This window comes from Cebus imitator, unplaced genomic scaffold (assembly GCF_001604975.1).
Source record: "Cebus imitator isolate Cc_AM_T3 unplaced genomic scaffold, Cebus_imitator-1.0 Scaffold25, whole genome shotgun sequence".
NCBI lineage: Eukaryota > Metazoa > Chordata > Mammalia > Primates > Cebidae > Cebus > Cebus imitator.
The window spans coordinates 2,411,954-2,427,791 of record NW_016107340.1 but is presented as its reverse complement, the minus strand read 5'-3'; the positions used below and the strand labels follow the sequence as shown (position 1 = coordinate 2,427,791).

Genomic DNA, 15,838 nt, shown 5'->3' with positions numbered 1-15,838 from the left:
CCATAAAACAAACACTAACATACTACATGTTTTCTAAATGAGAGGCATAGATAACATTTACATTTAGTTAACTTTTGCTTAGAGTTATTGTTGCTATGTAAGAATCAGAAGATAGAATCCAACTATTCTAATCAAGAGATTTGTGCCTACAGTATGAATCAGACGAAAGATAATTACATAATCAAATTTCATTTCTTTGATATAAATCATAGCATTTAACAACTATTTGCCTTGCAAATTTTTGTCTTTTCATAATTTTTTTTTCAGTTAAATGTTTCTACTTACTACAATGAATTATAGTTACAACTTATCTGGCTTTGGATGTATCCACTTCTGAACTCTAAGTTATGTTTGGTTGTGCAGTAACTTTATTAACCAGAAAAAAAAAAGTCTGATACATAATAATCTGCCGAGTTCATTAGAAATTGAGGATTTGTTTTGAAAACAGCTTTCAGGTTCACCTAGGTAGCTAATTAGTCATCAGTCTTGCACTATGATCAACAAGCAAGGCTACAAAACTTCTTCCCCGAGAGCACTGACTTTGGGGGTTACTGAAATACTTTAGAACACATGCCTGGATAAAACATGTCCTCTGCCCTCATGAAATTCAGTCGAGGTGGGCCTATATGGCAAAGTTAAAATAAAACATTTTTTAAAAGAATAAAGAAAGGAGTGTGGACCCAAGGCAGAGAACTACTCAAATGACAAGGATGACTGAAATGAAGGTAGTATTAGGAAATGGAATCTGGCTAAGTACCTTTCATTTCTGTGTCTCAGAAAGTTTTTGGTTCATATTCCATTCAAGGCCAACCTCTCTAACTCACTTTTTAAAAATCTCTTCTCAACTTCTCTGACATTTCCCTATTTTAGCAATTTGTCATTCATTCTTTCACTCTCCACTGACTGTTGTCCCTTCCCTTAGTGAAAAAGACATGCTTCCACTATTCTGCAGAGGAATAACCCCCACTGTTCTACAACAATCTCTTCTGCGCTTAGTTCTTCAGCTAACTCTCACTTTCTTATTGTTACTGAATTTCTCTATAGAGTTGTTTAAATGTGTTGAGGCCTCATGTTCTATCTCCCAATTTACTAGTGACTCATCTTGGAATCTGCTTTACAATCTGAATTTTACCTTCCCTCTCCCAGTTCTACTCAACTGCTTTCAAAGATTACTTTCCTTTTCACTGCCAGAGTGATTTTTTTTTCTCATTTTTTGTCTTCTCTTAGCATAACTAGTTACTTCCTGGTTTTTCTCTTTTGACCTGGCAAAGTGCCATCCTCATTTACCTGCTATGTATTAATCTATTCATTCTCTGGCATTTTGTTTTGATTTTCCTCCTTTCTGACTGCTGGTTATAGAGAGATGCACCAAGGTTTGTCTTTCAATCCCTTCTTCTTACTGTACATTCTCTCTGGGTATTTTCTTTCTGTAACAGCACTATCAGTTCTATGTAAACAAGTTTCAGATGTTTTTCTGTAAATTTAACTCTCCCAAACCAATTACATGTTCTCCCTAAAAAGAAAGAGAAAACATCGATTTTAACACCTATATCTCTTATCTTAACAAAGGGCAATGCTCCAGGCTTAGTCATCCAAACTATAAATCTTGTGGTTATTTTCTGCTAACCTTCCTACCTACATGTTGAGAAATGAGTGATAAAACAGTAGCATTAAAAACACATACACACATACATACATTTACTGTGCCCACTTTTTAATGCTTTTTTACTTCTTTGAAAGCAACACCTCAATTTTCCTGAAATATCTTTGAGTAGGTTATGCAATTTTATTGTTGAAGATGGACCGCTATTTAAAAAAAAGGAACTAAATACTTTCTTCTTATTAGGATGACTAAGAGATTAGTCAGAAATTATATCTAGCACTTCTACTTGAGTGATTTCATCTAGCAGCAAGAGTAAAAATTTTTTGTAGTGCAGCTCAGAAAAGTCAGACACTAGCATTTCAGTAATCTGTTTGGTGTCCATTTGTTTTTTTCATTTTTTAACATGCCATGGATATGTTACATTCAGCTATTCATTTAACAAGTAAGAAGTTTCCAGTTGTTCTAGTCACTAAATAACACCACTGGTGTTTGCAATTTTTTTCAATATTTTTTACGTACTTTTTCAAACTATGAAACAAGACATTGTAGATAAGTCAAAATTTAGCCCCTTGAATCACCACTAAGGTAAATAAAGGCAGTAGCTACAATTAATTACACAGTAACTCCTGAAGAACTGTTATTCAAGTATTTCAAACATGTGCAGTGTGCCTGTACATATATACTCTATTTAGCACAAAGGATACATTCTTAGAAAATGGGCCCCAGGAGAGGTCTTGATAGCCAGAACTTAGGCTAACATGATCTTGCTTCCCAGACAGCCAAAGTTCTTCCCTTCTCTTCAAATTCCCACCTCAGTTTATTTCTGTAAGCACGTATCCTGTTCCCAGGAGGTAGCAAGGCTTATTATGCTCTCTGTAATGTCCTAAGACTTCCGACAAGCCCCAATCTCATATTTCACCTGCTTCCTCAGCCTCTTTCTCAAGCACTTAAAAACCTTCTATGATCGTGTCAAGTCCAGTGCATTTTTCTACCCCAAAGACACCCAACACACTTTGGGTCTTGCTGCAATTGCCGCTGCCAGCTAAATGTTGGAAGTACAAAGTGCTCTGCCTTCCTATAATAATCATTACTATCAAAATCAAATGAAAATGGAGCTAGTAAACACACTAAATTCTTCTAAACCACTATAATTTTCTTAACCCACTTCTGTTTATTTTATTTCGGATGTGATTACATGGGCCAATGTTTATTTTTAGAATAGCACTAACTGACCTCTTGCTTACGATTTGTGTTTTCTCATCTCCTGATTTTCAAAAGGTCTATGAATGTAGGGTAATTCAACCTACATAACAGTAAATTACAACCAAAAGATTATGATTATACTGTAACAACTGCCTATTACCACAAGAGAAAATGAGGAATTTCACCAGGGTTGTTTCAGTGAATTATTTGTAGTACTTTAAAATAAGTATTGTTTCCTAAAAATGATAAACAGGAAGAGTTTATCCATTTACTTGTTCACTTAATTTACTCACTCATTGATTTCCACTAGCACATACTCATTTATTCACATACTCACATATTCATTTATTGGCTTATCCCCGTTTGAGCAAATAAAATTTTTTGTTGATATAGTAACTTCTACATTCTCCAGTATCTGTTAAAAATACATTTTTCTCCATAAGGGACAGATGCTTCTTTGTTTTCTGTTCCCTATCTTTCCTCCCATTACATTCATTTTCTCCTTTGGAAGGTATGTAGCTCTTTGGACAACGGAAATTATTCTCAAAATTGTAGACTAAATAGTAAATATCATCTTAATTTTTAAAATATATGACTCATCTTGGAGGAAAAGTCTATTCTTTTCACCTACCACATTGTTATTCTAAATAGATTAAAATTTATACTACCAATTACATTTATAAAAACAATAATTATATTTTCAATTTTAATGTTTATGAGAGCAACATACAGTTGTGGGACTCGAGCAGAATTCATAAAAAGATTGACTTTTCACAATTTTTAAACTCGTATTGCTTTCCAGATAAATGAATTACTTCACAGAGATGAATATCAGTTTACAAAAAAGCACTGTGCTGTGCATTATCTTTATTAGATTTGTGTAACCAAGAAGGTAAGATGGTGGCGGGTATGCCTCAGAGAAAGCATGACACACACAAAGTAACATGGTGATCAGATGGGAACCTGTCACAGGAAGCCAAGTAACTGACTCCAAGTCCAGTGCTTTGTCCACTGTTTTCTTAGATGATTTTCAGTCCTCTTTGCTGTAAAGCTCCTGACTTCCTGCCAAACACATTGAAAGCCTTCAATGTAAACTAACCTGATTCTACAAGGGTTGACATATTTGAGCAACAGGCAGAAAATGGCCTATTTGAAGGCGTAAGAGACATGAAACCTAAATTTAAAATACATTTGATACAAAAACTATAACCTGAAGGTGACTAAAAGTATAATTTTAACTCAGTTGGAGGTTCTATAAAAATATATATTTTTTAAAAACTGTCAATGCTTTTAAAAAATTCATTCTTTCATGTTACTTTCAACTGATGGAAAATATTTTAAAATAATTTTGGTTCTATAATGAACATAAATCAAACTTTCCTCTGAGTTGAAATTTCCTTTTTAAAGGGATCTCCTCCCAAGTAGCAATTTTAATATAGTATAGTTGGGTATTTTATTGTAATATGAGTTTTTACTGTTTGTTTACAAATATGTCAGCATAGCTCCAAAATTATAATTACATTAAAATGTAGGCGCTCGATCTCTCAATCCTAAACTTTATAAATACAATATAGATAGTTTATTTATTTTTGTTTTTTTTAAAAAAATTGTAGAGACAGGGCCTTATTATGTTACCCAGGCTTGTCTCAACCTCCTGGACTCAAGTAATCCTCCCACTGCAGCCTCCCAAAGTGCTGGGGTTACAAGTGTGAGCCACCATGCTTAAATTCCTTTTTTTAAAAGTGATTTGAAACAATCTGGTAATGGAGACTGGTACAATGTCGCTATAACTATTGAGGTAACAGAGACATAAGAGCTTTCCAACCCAAGGTCAGAAATCAATGAAACAGCTTATGAAACTCTTACTATTTTAGTATTTTAAATTGAGAATGATGTATTTTTCTCTTGGGCAACAAATAATCTTCATTTTTGATGTAAATGATCATGGTGGCTTCAAATGGCCCAGGCAAACTTCAAAACAAAACTGCAGGACCACATTTTTCTATCCTGAAAATAGTAATATAAGGTCTAAATAAGTGAAATTGGATTTAAATTATTCTAGGAAAAAATATGTGGTTATCTTGTATCTAGTCAGATTTATTCAGTAAAATAATAATTCTTATAACATAAGCTCTTCTCAGAATAATGGGACAATATGGCAAAAATCAAGAAGAAAGAAAACTGCATTTAAAAACTAATGATCCTCATTTACGTGAGAGTTATGAATATTTAAGGAATATAAATAAATGATTTAAACAGATATTGGTAGAAATTTCTGACTCTATGACATTGAGATGTGGAATCTATTTTGGGTGGACACAGTTGAGGATCATTTTCTATGTTTTCCAAAGGGATACTATATTACTGTAAACATTGCCCAAGGATATCACTTCACGTTGTTTTTTGCCTTCAGCTTAGCTGTCTCGCCTCATTCACCTGCAAGCTTTTGTACACTGTGGACCCCATCCTGCCACACAAATTTGACCTCTGGCACTTGATAACTTAACTAGGAAAAACTTCCACTGACTTACAGTTGTACTTCTTCCTAAGACTGTCAATTCCCATCAGTCCTACCTCATAAAATAGGCAGCTAAATAACAACTTCTGCTGGAGACAAAACATAAAAAGAATAGCAAAAAACAAACAAACAAAAATCCAGCCTATTGGACACTGTTCTAAGTGGTTTACGTTTATTAATTTGACCCTCAAAGCAATCCTATTATTCTTTTATTAAAACTCATTATGCAAAGATTAGAAATCTGAAGCTTAGAGAGGTCTAGTAATTTACCCAAGGTAGCAGAACAAGTAAATGGCAGAACTAGGGATTCAGCCCATGTTATCTGGCTCTAGGGCCAACGCTTTTAACCATAAAGCTAAGCCGGTGCTGCACCTTTCCAGTTCTACTTGGGAATAATGTGAAAATTAGTAGTTTCTGCAAATTATGTCTAATGTATCAACAATGTTTTACACATACACACACAGAGCAGTTTATACAGCAGTCTTTCTAAATAAAAATGGTATTTGAAGAATATTTGGCTTGTTCCATGTGTAATTTTTTAAATTGAAAGATGGTTTAAAAATGCATATCATTTTTGCTGTGCAGAAGCTGTGGAGTTTCATTAGGTCCCATTTGTCTATTTTGGCTTTTGTTGTCAATGCTTTTGGTGTTTTGGTCATGAAGTCCTTGCCTACGCCTACGTGCTGAATGGTTTTGCCTAGATTTTCTTCTAGGGTTTATATGGTGTTAGGTCTTATGTTTAAGTCTTTAATCCATCTGGAGTTAATTTTAGTGTAAGGTGTCAGGAAAGGGTCCAGCTTCTGCTTTCTGCACATGGCTAGCCAGCTTTCCCAACACCATTTATTGAACAGGGAATCCTTTCCCCATTGCTTGTTTTTGTCAGGTTTGTCAAAGATCAGATGGTTGTAGCTGTGTGGTGTTACTTCCGAGGTAAATATATTTTTAAAGAAACATTGATACTTCTATCAATTACTAAAAGCCAATATTTATTGGAGCTCTTTAAATGTATTAATATCATTTATTGTCCATGATAATGCAATACAACTGATACTATTTTTAGTTTAATATGTAGTCAGCGAACCTTAGAGGGGTTAAGTAACTTGCTTACTGTTACACACTGGATGCCTCAATTTGAAAGTTTGCACTAAACTATGCTACTTGTCCCTTCAGCATACATGCCCATCCTTATTTACTTATCATAAAAGGTACATTTAGAGTTGAGAGGTAGTGTTATAATCCAGAAACAGCATGAGTTTTGCTTTGTTGGTCCTGTTGTTTGTGGGGGGAGAGGGAGAGAGAGAAAGAGAGAAAGAAAGAGAGAGAGAGAGAGAGAGAGAGAGAGAGAGAGAGAGAGAGAGAGAGACTGTATGTGCGTGTGTGCGTGTGTGCGTGTGTGTGTGTGTGTGTGTGTGTGTGTGCGTGCGTGTGTGTTTTCTAGTTTTGCTTAGTTTTCCAGTAAGACAGAGTTGGGCCTGAGTTCTGACTCAGTATTTTTCTAGTTGTGTGACCTCGGGAACATTACATAATAACATCAACAATTTACTGGCTATTTTCCATATGCTAGCCTTTGTGCTAAGTGCTTGGCATAGGCAGTCTCATAAAATTAAATCTTCATTAAAACGCTGAGAAGGAGATAATATTATTCATCTTTTAGACAGGGTAAGATTATTGCTAAGAGAGGATAGGTCAAATAGCCAGTAAGTGAATGGCAATCCAAATTGAGTTGGAAGGAGGTTCAGACACAATCCACTTGCTGGTACCATGCTATGAAAAGGCTTAGGACTGATTTGGGAACTGGCACTCACTGCCAGATTTACAACTTATGAGGACCTCTAAAAATGAATGGACTCTGGAGCCACAAGTCCTCAGGTTAAATCCTCGTGTCCAGCTGTGAGGCCTTGGGTTGCTTATCTAGTTTCTCTTGCTACCAGTATCTTCACTTGTAAAGGTGAAATAATACGGCCTCAAGGTGTTTTTGTGAAGAATAAATAAGATAATCATTGTTAACAGGACCCAAGGTAGTAGGTAATCAATATGTTATTACAACTCACCAAAGAGATCCTTTTAATTTTGAATAATTCTGATTCAGTGAGCTTTTATTTCCACATAAAAATAATGAACAGGAATATTTTGTTTTTGAAGTGGAAAAACTCCTCTAAAGTATCAAAAATGTCACTATCTGGGCTCATTGCTATGTTTGTCATCTCTTTTAAGTTGCTCTGCACACATCTTATTTTTAAATTTATTTTCTACATGGATATGCCTAATGAGGCAAGAAATGTTATTTATTACAACAAAGGAAATAATTATAGCATAAAAGGCTTATATTTGACATTTCTCAATCTCAATTATAAATATTCTGCTCATTGTCTACTGGTATGAACAGCTCCCATGCTCTCCAAGAACAGAACAGAATAGAAGGGAGAGAGTAAACAATGGGAATTGAGAAATACAGTCTTATGAACTGAGTGATGGCAGAAATTCTCATAGAAATTATGATTGGGATTGAATCCTTATTTTGAGAATTAACACTCACTTCCAAGACTTTCAGTGATTAACTACCTCATACTCTTTGTGAAATAAGTGTTATAAATTCCCACTCCCGAAGTACTTAAACTATTTCTTCACATTGAACTTCCAAGAAAGAGAATTCATAATTTACGTTCTTATACTCATTTCATTTCTTGTCCCAAGGGAATTTAAGAGCTCTAGAAATAGAAAAGAAAAAATGCACTCTATAGGCCAACTTGCAAATAATGCTAACTACTAGCTTGAGGCTGTGTCACACATTTTTAAAAATTGTAAACTCACTATAAATGTTAAGAATAAAAGCATGAAAATTTTACTTTTCTGTTTCTATATATGAAAGAATGACCCATTTTAATGCACTATAAAGACTTTAAAACACTTCATTTAGTTATCCTTTGAGGTCTAGAGGGAATAAACTTGAATATTTTCATGTGTGAATAAAATGCTTTAACAATCTTTTTGTTTTAAAAATTAAGCGTCCTACAGTTTGTGTCCCCTCATCAATTCACCCAGACCTTCTGGAAAGTGGTATAGGTGCAGGCCTGCTGCAATCTCCTGCCTGGTGAGAATTAGAAGAGAACAACGCAGAAGGACCCTGGCCCACTGGTGGCTTTATACTGGCTTGGCTTTGTCTATGCAGCACTGGCTGCTTTAGGTGGCCTCACTGGCTATGTAAAAGCAGGTACTGTCCAGTTCCCCTCTGCTGGGTTCTTCTTCAGTGAGTTAGCAGCCTGGGTGCTTATCAGCTGTCACAGAATCCAAAGGAACATTTGAGTTTTCCTATTTACATCTGGGATCTTGCTAGGCTTATGGGAATAAGATTCTATCCTTCTGGAAAATTTATGCTTGTGAGTTTAGTTGCAGGTGATTACTGATATTTTCCAAACTTAGAAGTATGTATGATGAACAGATCCTGTCAGTTGTAGCTATGTCTCAGCTTGGACTTACAAAGAGTTAAAAATCTCCAAACTTCCACTATTTTTATTCTGAAAAATAAGGCTATATTTTCACATTTTACTTAAATAAAAAACAAAAACTGAAACTGAACTTGGAAGGAAAAAACTCAGTCATCACCATTACAATCCTACAGAGGTGTCAAATATACAACACATTTACTATTGTTCAATTTTTGCGTGTTAATATTCTCTCCTCTTTTTCTTTTTGAGACAAAGTCTTACTCTATTGCCCAGGCTGGAGTACAGTGATGCCTGCAGCCTCAGCCTCCTGGGCTCAAGCAAAACTCCTGTCTCAGTCTCCTGAGTAACTAGGACTATAGGTGCCTGCCACCATGCCCAGTTTGTTGTTGTTTCTTTCTTTATTGTTGAAGAGACAGTATCTTGCTATATTGCCCAGGCTGATCTTAAACTTCTGGCCTCAAGTAATCCTCCCGTCCTGATGTCCCAAATTGCTGAGATTACAGGGATAAGCAACCATGCCTGGCCTTATCTCCTTTTTCTGTATCTATAGGTAAAACCTCAAGGGATACAATGTTAGATGTCAACACTGGGGAACCTGAAACCTTATGCTCTACTCAGAAGAAGAACATGAAAGAAAAAGCTCTTTGAGATTTAGGATATCTGTTCTTTTGCTCATATTACAGCACAGAACTACTCTGAAATAATGTTAAATGAAATGTCAATAAAAATAAAGCTTACTATAAATAAAAAGCATCTTCAAAAACACTATCAAAGATTAATATTTTTCATTTTGTTCAACTATTAGTAAACATTTATGTGTTTTATTTTTAAAAATTAAGTTGCATTTTTGGCCATTCAAATTAAAGGGTTTCAATGTTGTAGTAAGCTAATAGCCTTAATTTCAATGAGGGGAAGTCAATTAAGGAATAATGTTCATAATGAAAAGAAAACAAACAGGTTAAAAAAAAGAAGACCTGAACTGACAGTAAGGCCAACAATGATCTCATATTAGAAGAGGTGTCTTAATATCACTTCACAGATAAATATCTGAAAATAGAGGCAAGGTTAAAGAAAAAAAGGAGGGGAACGCTAAATAACAGCTGCCACAAAAGTCGTAACACTGAAGAGGTGTTTTGTGTTGTTCACTTAAGATTCTGCTGATCTCTCTCCCCTACCCCTCATACACACACATCCCCATCACATCTCCACATATATCCTTCATCCAGGTTTTTTGTATCTATATGTAGTTAATTTTTTTCCCAAAGAGTAGAGGCAAGTGGAATAATCCCCTTTTAAAAACTAAAAATAAAGCATTAAAAGAAATCACTATATTTAGAATACTAAGCAGCAACTTTTGAAAAGGACAATAATGCATCCTTAGCACTACTAAGATCTGAACTGCTCTTCTAATTCCTTTGAATTAATAATGGATTCAGGAGTTTCAGCTTGAAGATATATTCATTTAATGTTTTTGGTTTTAAATATTAATATAGAGATAAATAAAACATCGACATTTGAAAAGATAACTTCTATTTTATCCTTAACCATTTTAATTCTCAACAAGATTTCTCTTACTAGATATACAATGCAGATTGTGAAAAAGTGCTTCACAAATCCTGAATCAAAAAATGAAATAAATATTTAAAAATCTGTTCCATGCCAGATTTAATATAAATAAAACTAATGTGAATCTCACACAAAATTCCTGTGTTTTTAATAAGTAGTTCCCTAATCTAAGACTCATATTTTTGTTCTATGAATGAAACAGAGTTTCCCAAGGACATTATCTAACTACTAGCTTACAATAAATCCATAGCTACAGGTTTTGTTTTGTTTTGTTTTTGGCTTCTAAAACAGCTTCCTGAAGAAATCAGAATCTTACCTTTACATATCTTCTGGAGAGGTTTCTTGGTGCTTTGAAAACTCCTGAGGTCTATGTCAAACAGCCATTATCTTCCACCCAGAGTCTTAGGGGCTTGGAGAAATTCCAACACCTGCTGCTACCACTGAGTGTCCAGGCTAGGAAAGTTTCAGGGTTTTGACAGCAGGATCACTAAGCCATAGCCAAAGCTTGGGAAGCCTTAGCAACTGAAAGCAAGTGTAGAGGGCAACATGGTACCCAGCACGGTGCTCAACTGTAGCAGCAGGGGAAGGAATGTTCCCCGCTCTCACAAGGGTTTAGAGGCAGCCATCACAGAACCCAAGGTTCTGCCAATGGACAGGGCTGAGGAAGTGAAGACATGATCACACAGCACAAGATCCTGGGAGAAGAGGAACAACTGGCACAGAGCTCAGGTAGTGCTTGAAAAGAATCACCAAGATTCCCGCCAGAACAGAAGAAGCAATGGAGAAATGCAACAAAATACACCGAGATAGGCCATTCTAGCACCCCCATACGTAAGCCAAAAACATGGATGAGGTGGGTATGGAGATTCAGTTCTAGAAAGAAAAGTAAGGGATATATATTATAGCATACCTATTGCATTTAAGATTCAAAATCTAATAAGTGACATAAAAATACTCTATCTTGTAATCACAATCGTTAATTTATGAATACAAAAAAAAAAAAAATCACTGGCTGCTGATCCACAAGGCAGCAGAAAGTAAAAGGCAACATTATTGGGAATTAGAGGAGAGAATGGAAAGACAAAGAGAAGGTTAAACAACTGATTTTTAAATGGAGAAATAATTAAAATTGTTTTAAATAAGTATGATACATATTTTATCAAACTCATCACTTTCTATAATGATCAGATGAGGCAGACTGAAGGAATACAGTAAGAGAAGAAGACAAAGAAGGAGAGGCAAGTAGATAAGGAGTGCGGACACATGAGAAGAGCAAAAGACGGAAGAAAGAAAAACGGTAAGGAAGAGGAAGAACAGACAATATGACTAAGTTAGTTTGTTTTTTTGTTTGTTTTGTTTGTTTGAGACAGAGTCTCACTCTGTCGCCCAAACTGGAGTACAGTGGTGCAATTTCAGCTCACTGCAACCTCCACCTCCTGGGTTCGAGCAATTCTCCTGCCTCCAGCCTTCCGAGTAGCTGGAACTACAGGCATGTGCCACCATGACCAGCTAATAATTGTATTTTTAGTAGAGATGTGGTTTCACCATGTTGGCCAGGCTGCTCTAGAACTCCTGACCTCAAGTGATCCACTTGCCTCGGCCTCCCAAAATGCTGGGATTACAGGCGTGAGCCACCTCGCTTGGCCAACTAATTTGGTTTTGATGCATTGCCAGATAAACTCACTGTCTTAGATTCTCCTGAATCTCTGCTTCATAATGCTATGTTTTCCAAGGAGATGCTGGTAGCTTGTTAACCACTATCCACAGCTCTTTAACTACTCACAAGCCTCCAATAAGTCACCTTGCAGAGCTCACTGAATATTAAATATTAAACAACTACGAACGAGTGCTACTAAGACAATTTTGCTTTGATGAGCTGGATAAAATCAAGTCAGAGATACAGTATAAACTCTGACAGGACTTCAATAATTCCTAGTATGTATGAAATGAAAATAAAGATGATCAAGATCATTTAGGAGCTCTGAGTTTTTCAAGACTCAAAGCAAATTAACCATGAACTTCATACCTGTAAATAATTAAGAAGAAAAGCTACTGCCTAAAACCAGTTATATGTGTGTAATTCTCTACTTTAGGTTACATCTACTTATAATTTCTTCTGTTCCAAGGTATTTAGTTCTAAGATAACTAAAATAGTAATAGCAGTCTATTGGTGACAAATGGCTCAAACTATCCTGTGTTTGGAAAAATATTTCTCCCCTCACCTGCAAAATATATATTCTAAGTGACACAGGAAATAAAAGCTACCCTTTCTTGTGCAAAGCTTACGTATGTCTGATACGTAACTAAGGGTTAGACATTGTTATAAAATGAAATAACCCCTACCTTACAACATGGTAAGTACTGCCTAAGCACTTAGTATTTTCAATTTGAGGGAACTGGGATTTTTATAAGAGAACAAAAAATCTAAATTTTCCTTTAAAAATACTTCTACATCATATAGGCAGTGCCTAAGTTTAGATTTTGGCTTGAACCTAAACTTATTATTATTTTAAATATAATCATGTCAATGTGATAGGTCTGAATACAGAAAGACTATATAAGCCTCTATGGAAGAATCCAAATGGAGGCTGACCTTTTTAAAAATGTAATAATTTGACTTCTTAAAATATAATAATTTATAATAATTATGTTGTTACTAAAGTGTCTTACATAAGATCAGATCATCTAAACAAAGGTTTTCATAACTGTTGTTAAGCATCACAAGGGGAGAAATTTTTGACAAACGTGCTCACAATTATATTTCCAGCACCAAATATGCCTAGCAACATAGTAGGTACTCGATAAATACTTATTGGCTGGTAATGCCACATGTGGAAAGGCACTCTTCAAAAAGAAGAATGGGGGAGAGGGGGTTGGTCAAGTAAATCTGTTAAAAGTTGAAGTTAAATAAGTCTGTTCCCCCATGACTTTTCAGAATCTTTACTATGCCACTGTAAGTTCCCAAACATAACTGTTACAGTTTTTATTGAATACTTATTGAACAAAGAATAATTTTAAGAAAATTTAATCTACATCTCTATGATTAATTTAAAATTATTTCTTCTAATTTTTTAATGAAAGACAAAAGTCAACTATTGACATGTTTGTTTATCATATAAATCATAAAAGGAAAGATAATTTAGTTTAAAATTCTATAATCTACTGTTGTGAAAAAAAGGTCCTCATTTAGAACTGAAAGCAGGAATAACTGCTTTCATATACTACAAAGTTATTTTTTAAAAATCACTGTGGTGCAAGTCAAAAACAAGAGTAGCGATTAGTGACTAGGAAGTTACATGGAAAACTATGCTCCATCTACTGAAGTAGCAAACAATCTTCAGGATTAGTATTTCAAGTAGTGAAGCAGAGAATAAGTGAGAACTTTATTTATGGAACATGTAAAGGATCACAAATAGATCACTAATGTGAAAACCACAGTTCCTCTCTAAAACAGTTTCTAATGTATAAAATACCAGAGGCCATTTCCCACGGATGTCATCTCAGGCCTTGAGAGAGCAGGCCTACCCAAATGGTATCTTGGTAAACTGGCTCCCCAATTGCCTTATTCACTCACCAGCATCCATTAGCCAACTCCATGCTTTATCTTCCATAGATAAGTTATGGCTTCTTCTTGCCATGGTGCCATGAAAAGGATCCAGAAGGTTTCCCTTAAACAACATTTCCTGAGTGACTGCTGCAGCACCAAGAGTAATGGATATGCCAGGTCAGCCATTTTTCCTTCCCAGCAATATTAGCAGCAGCGGCAGCGGCAGAAGCTGGAGCAGACCATTTAGACCCACCTCCTTGCAGGATGCTAGCCAAAGCATTCTTGTTTACTCTACACCTACACAGAGTTTGCCCGTATATCTGCACCTTTTTCGGAGTGTCAAAACAGGTGTTTTCCTGTGATCATACTGAAAATCTGCTCCCCAAACAAGGTAATGAATATACTGTTACTATGAAATTCTAAGTTTCTAATTCTGTGGCAAAACATGCTCTTAAAAGTTTTCTTTATTATAAGGAAAACTTGATAAATCCTTTTTAAATTTTCATTCATTCTCCTCATTCCCAATAAGCAAATAATTATGTAAAACTTCCTGTTAATGAAAGAAAGAATGTTACCATATAAAATAAATGTCATATTCAATTTTGGCCATTTCTTTCATAATATTCTCTCTCTGCCATCTTGGCATAGAAACAGCTTTACTGAAAATCCTAATGTTTCCATAATCTACAATACTCTGAACCAATAGGGAGATATTAGGTCTCAGGCCTTTATTTTACAGAAGAAGCAATGACTTCCTTGCTTCATATTTTATTTCCATTTTGATGTTTTTTATTATTTGCTTTTTTTTCCAGTGGTGTTTGACTTAACTGGTTGGCTACAATGCGGCTGGACAACAGAGTTAAACAGCTTCCATCATTAACAATGCATTTACCTAACTGATTTATCCAGAGCTAAAATCCTATAGATATAAAAAGCATCTACAGTTTTTTGTATAATTTAAATATCTCAACAAAGGATAAATTTTTAAAAAAAGGTTATTCTTTTCCTAATCATTTACCTATTACAGAAGAATTATAAACACCAAAGCATGTATTCCCTACACAGCAGAGAATAACACTAGCAAAAAACATTAGCAAAACTGGAAAACTCTGTATAGGTAGAGTCTAAGTATAATGTTTCTCATATGTAAGTATTACTTCATAGTGTTCAACATTACAGAATTAATAAAACAATAGCTAAAAAATACCGTAGACTCATTAAGTGCCAAGCACTGTTCTCTGTGCTTTGTATGTGTTATCCCATTTAACTTTCATAACTCCTTCAACGATTAGATATTAGTACTGCTTCCATTTTGGAAACAAGGAAACTGAGGCTTAGTTAGGTTACATAACTTCTTCAAGGTCACAGTGATTTAAATCAAGATTATATAGTTCCAGAGATGGAGCTCTAAATTATTTCATTAAAACTCCATCACTGATTTTGATTTTCATTTATTTGTGTATTGCACATTTACTGTTAACATTTTTTAATGCTTACATAAAATTAGAATTTAATAACAGCTAATAACATTAATGATAATGTAAACTTGTGTGCCCTGAAATTCCCCAAGTTCTTTACATGTATTAACTTATGTAAGGCCGGGCGCGGTGGCTCAAGCCTGTAATCCCAGCACTTTGGGAGGCCGAGGCGGGTGGATCACGAGGTCAAGAGATCGAGACCATCCTGGTCAACATGGTGAAACCCTGTCTCTACTAAAACTACAAAAAATTAGCTGGGCATGGTGGCGTGTGCCTGTAGTCCCAGCTGCTCAGGAGGCTGAGGCAGGAGAATTGCTTGAACCCAGGAGGCGGAGGTTGCGGTGAGCCGAGATCGCGCGCCATTGCACTCCAGCCTGGGTAACAAGAGCGAAACTCCGTCTCCAAAAAAAAAAAAAAAAAAAAAAAAAAAAAAAAAAAAAAAAAACAAAAAAAAAAAAAAAAAAAAAAAAAAAAAAA

General features: G+C 35.2%; 1 protein-coding gene across 50 annotated transcripts in view; it reads right to left on the bottom strand.

Moving 5' to 3' along the window:
• The window catches only part of MBNL1 (muscleblind like splicing regulator 1), a 205,944-nt gene that overhangs the window by 104,170 nt on the left and 85,936 nt on the right, over positions 1 to 15,838 (bottom strand). For 6 of the 50 annotated variants that reach the window (XM_037736445.1, XM_017522881.2, XM_037736451.1 and 3 more), the window contains exon 2: positions 13,911 to 14,030. The exons of 41 other annotated variants lie outside the window; for them this stretch is intronic. In XM_037736445.1, the coding sequence (XP_037592373.1) occupies positions 13,911 to 13,916 (6 nt within the window). In that variant the 5' untranslated portion in view covers positions 13,917 to 14,030. Of the gene's footprint in view, positions 1 to 10,652; positions 11,210 to 13,910; positions 14,031 to 15,838 lie in introns of all 50 variants that reach the window. 3 more of the 50 variants (XM_037736453.1, XM_037736456.1, XM_037736455.1) reach the window with 1 other exon arrangement.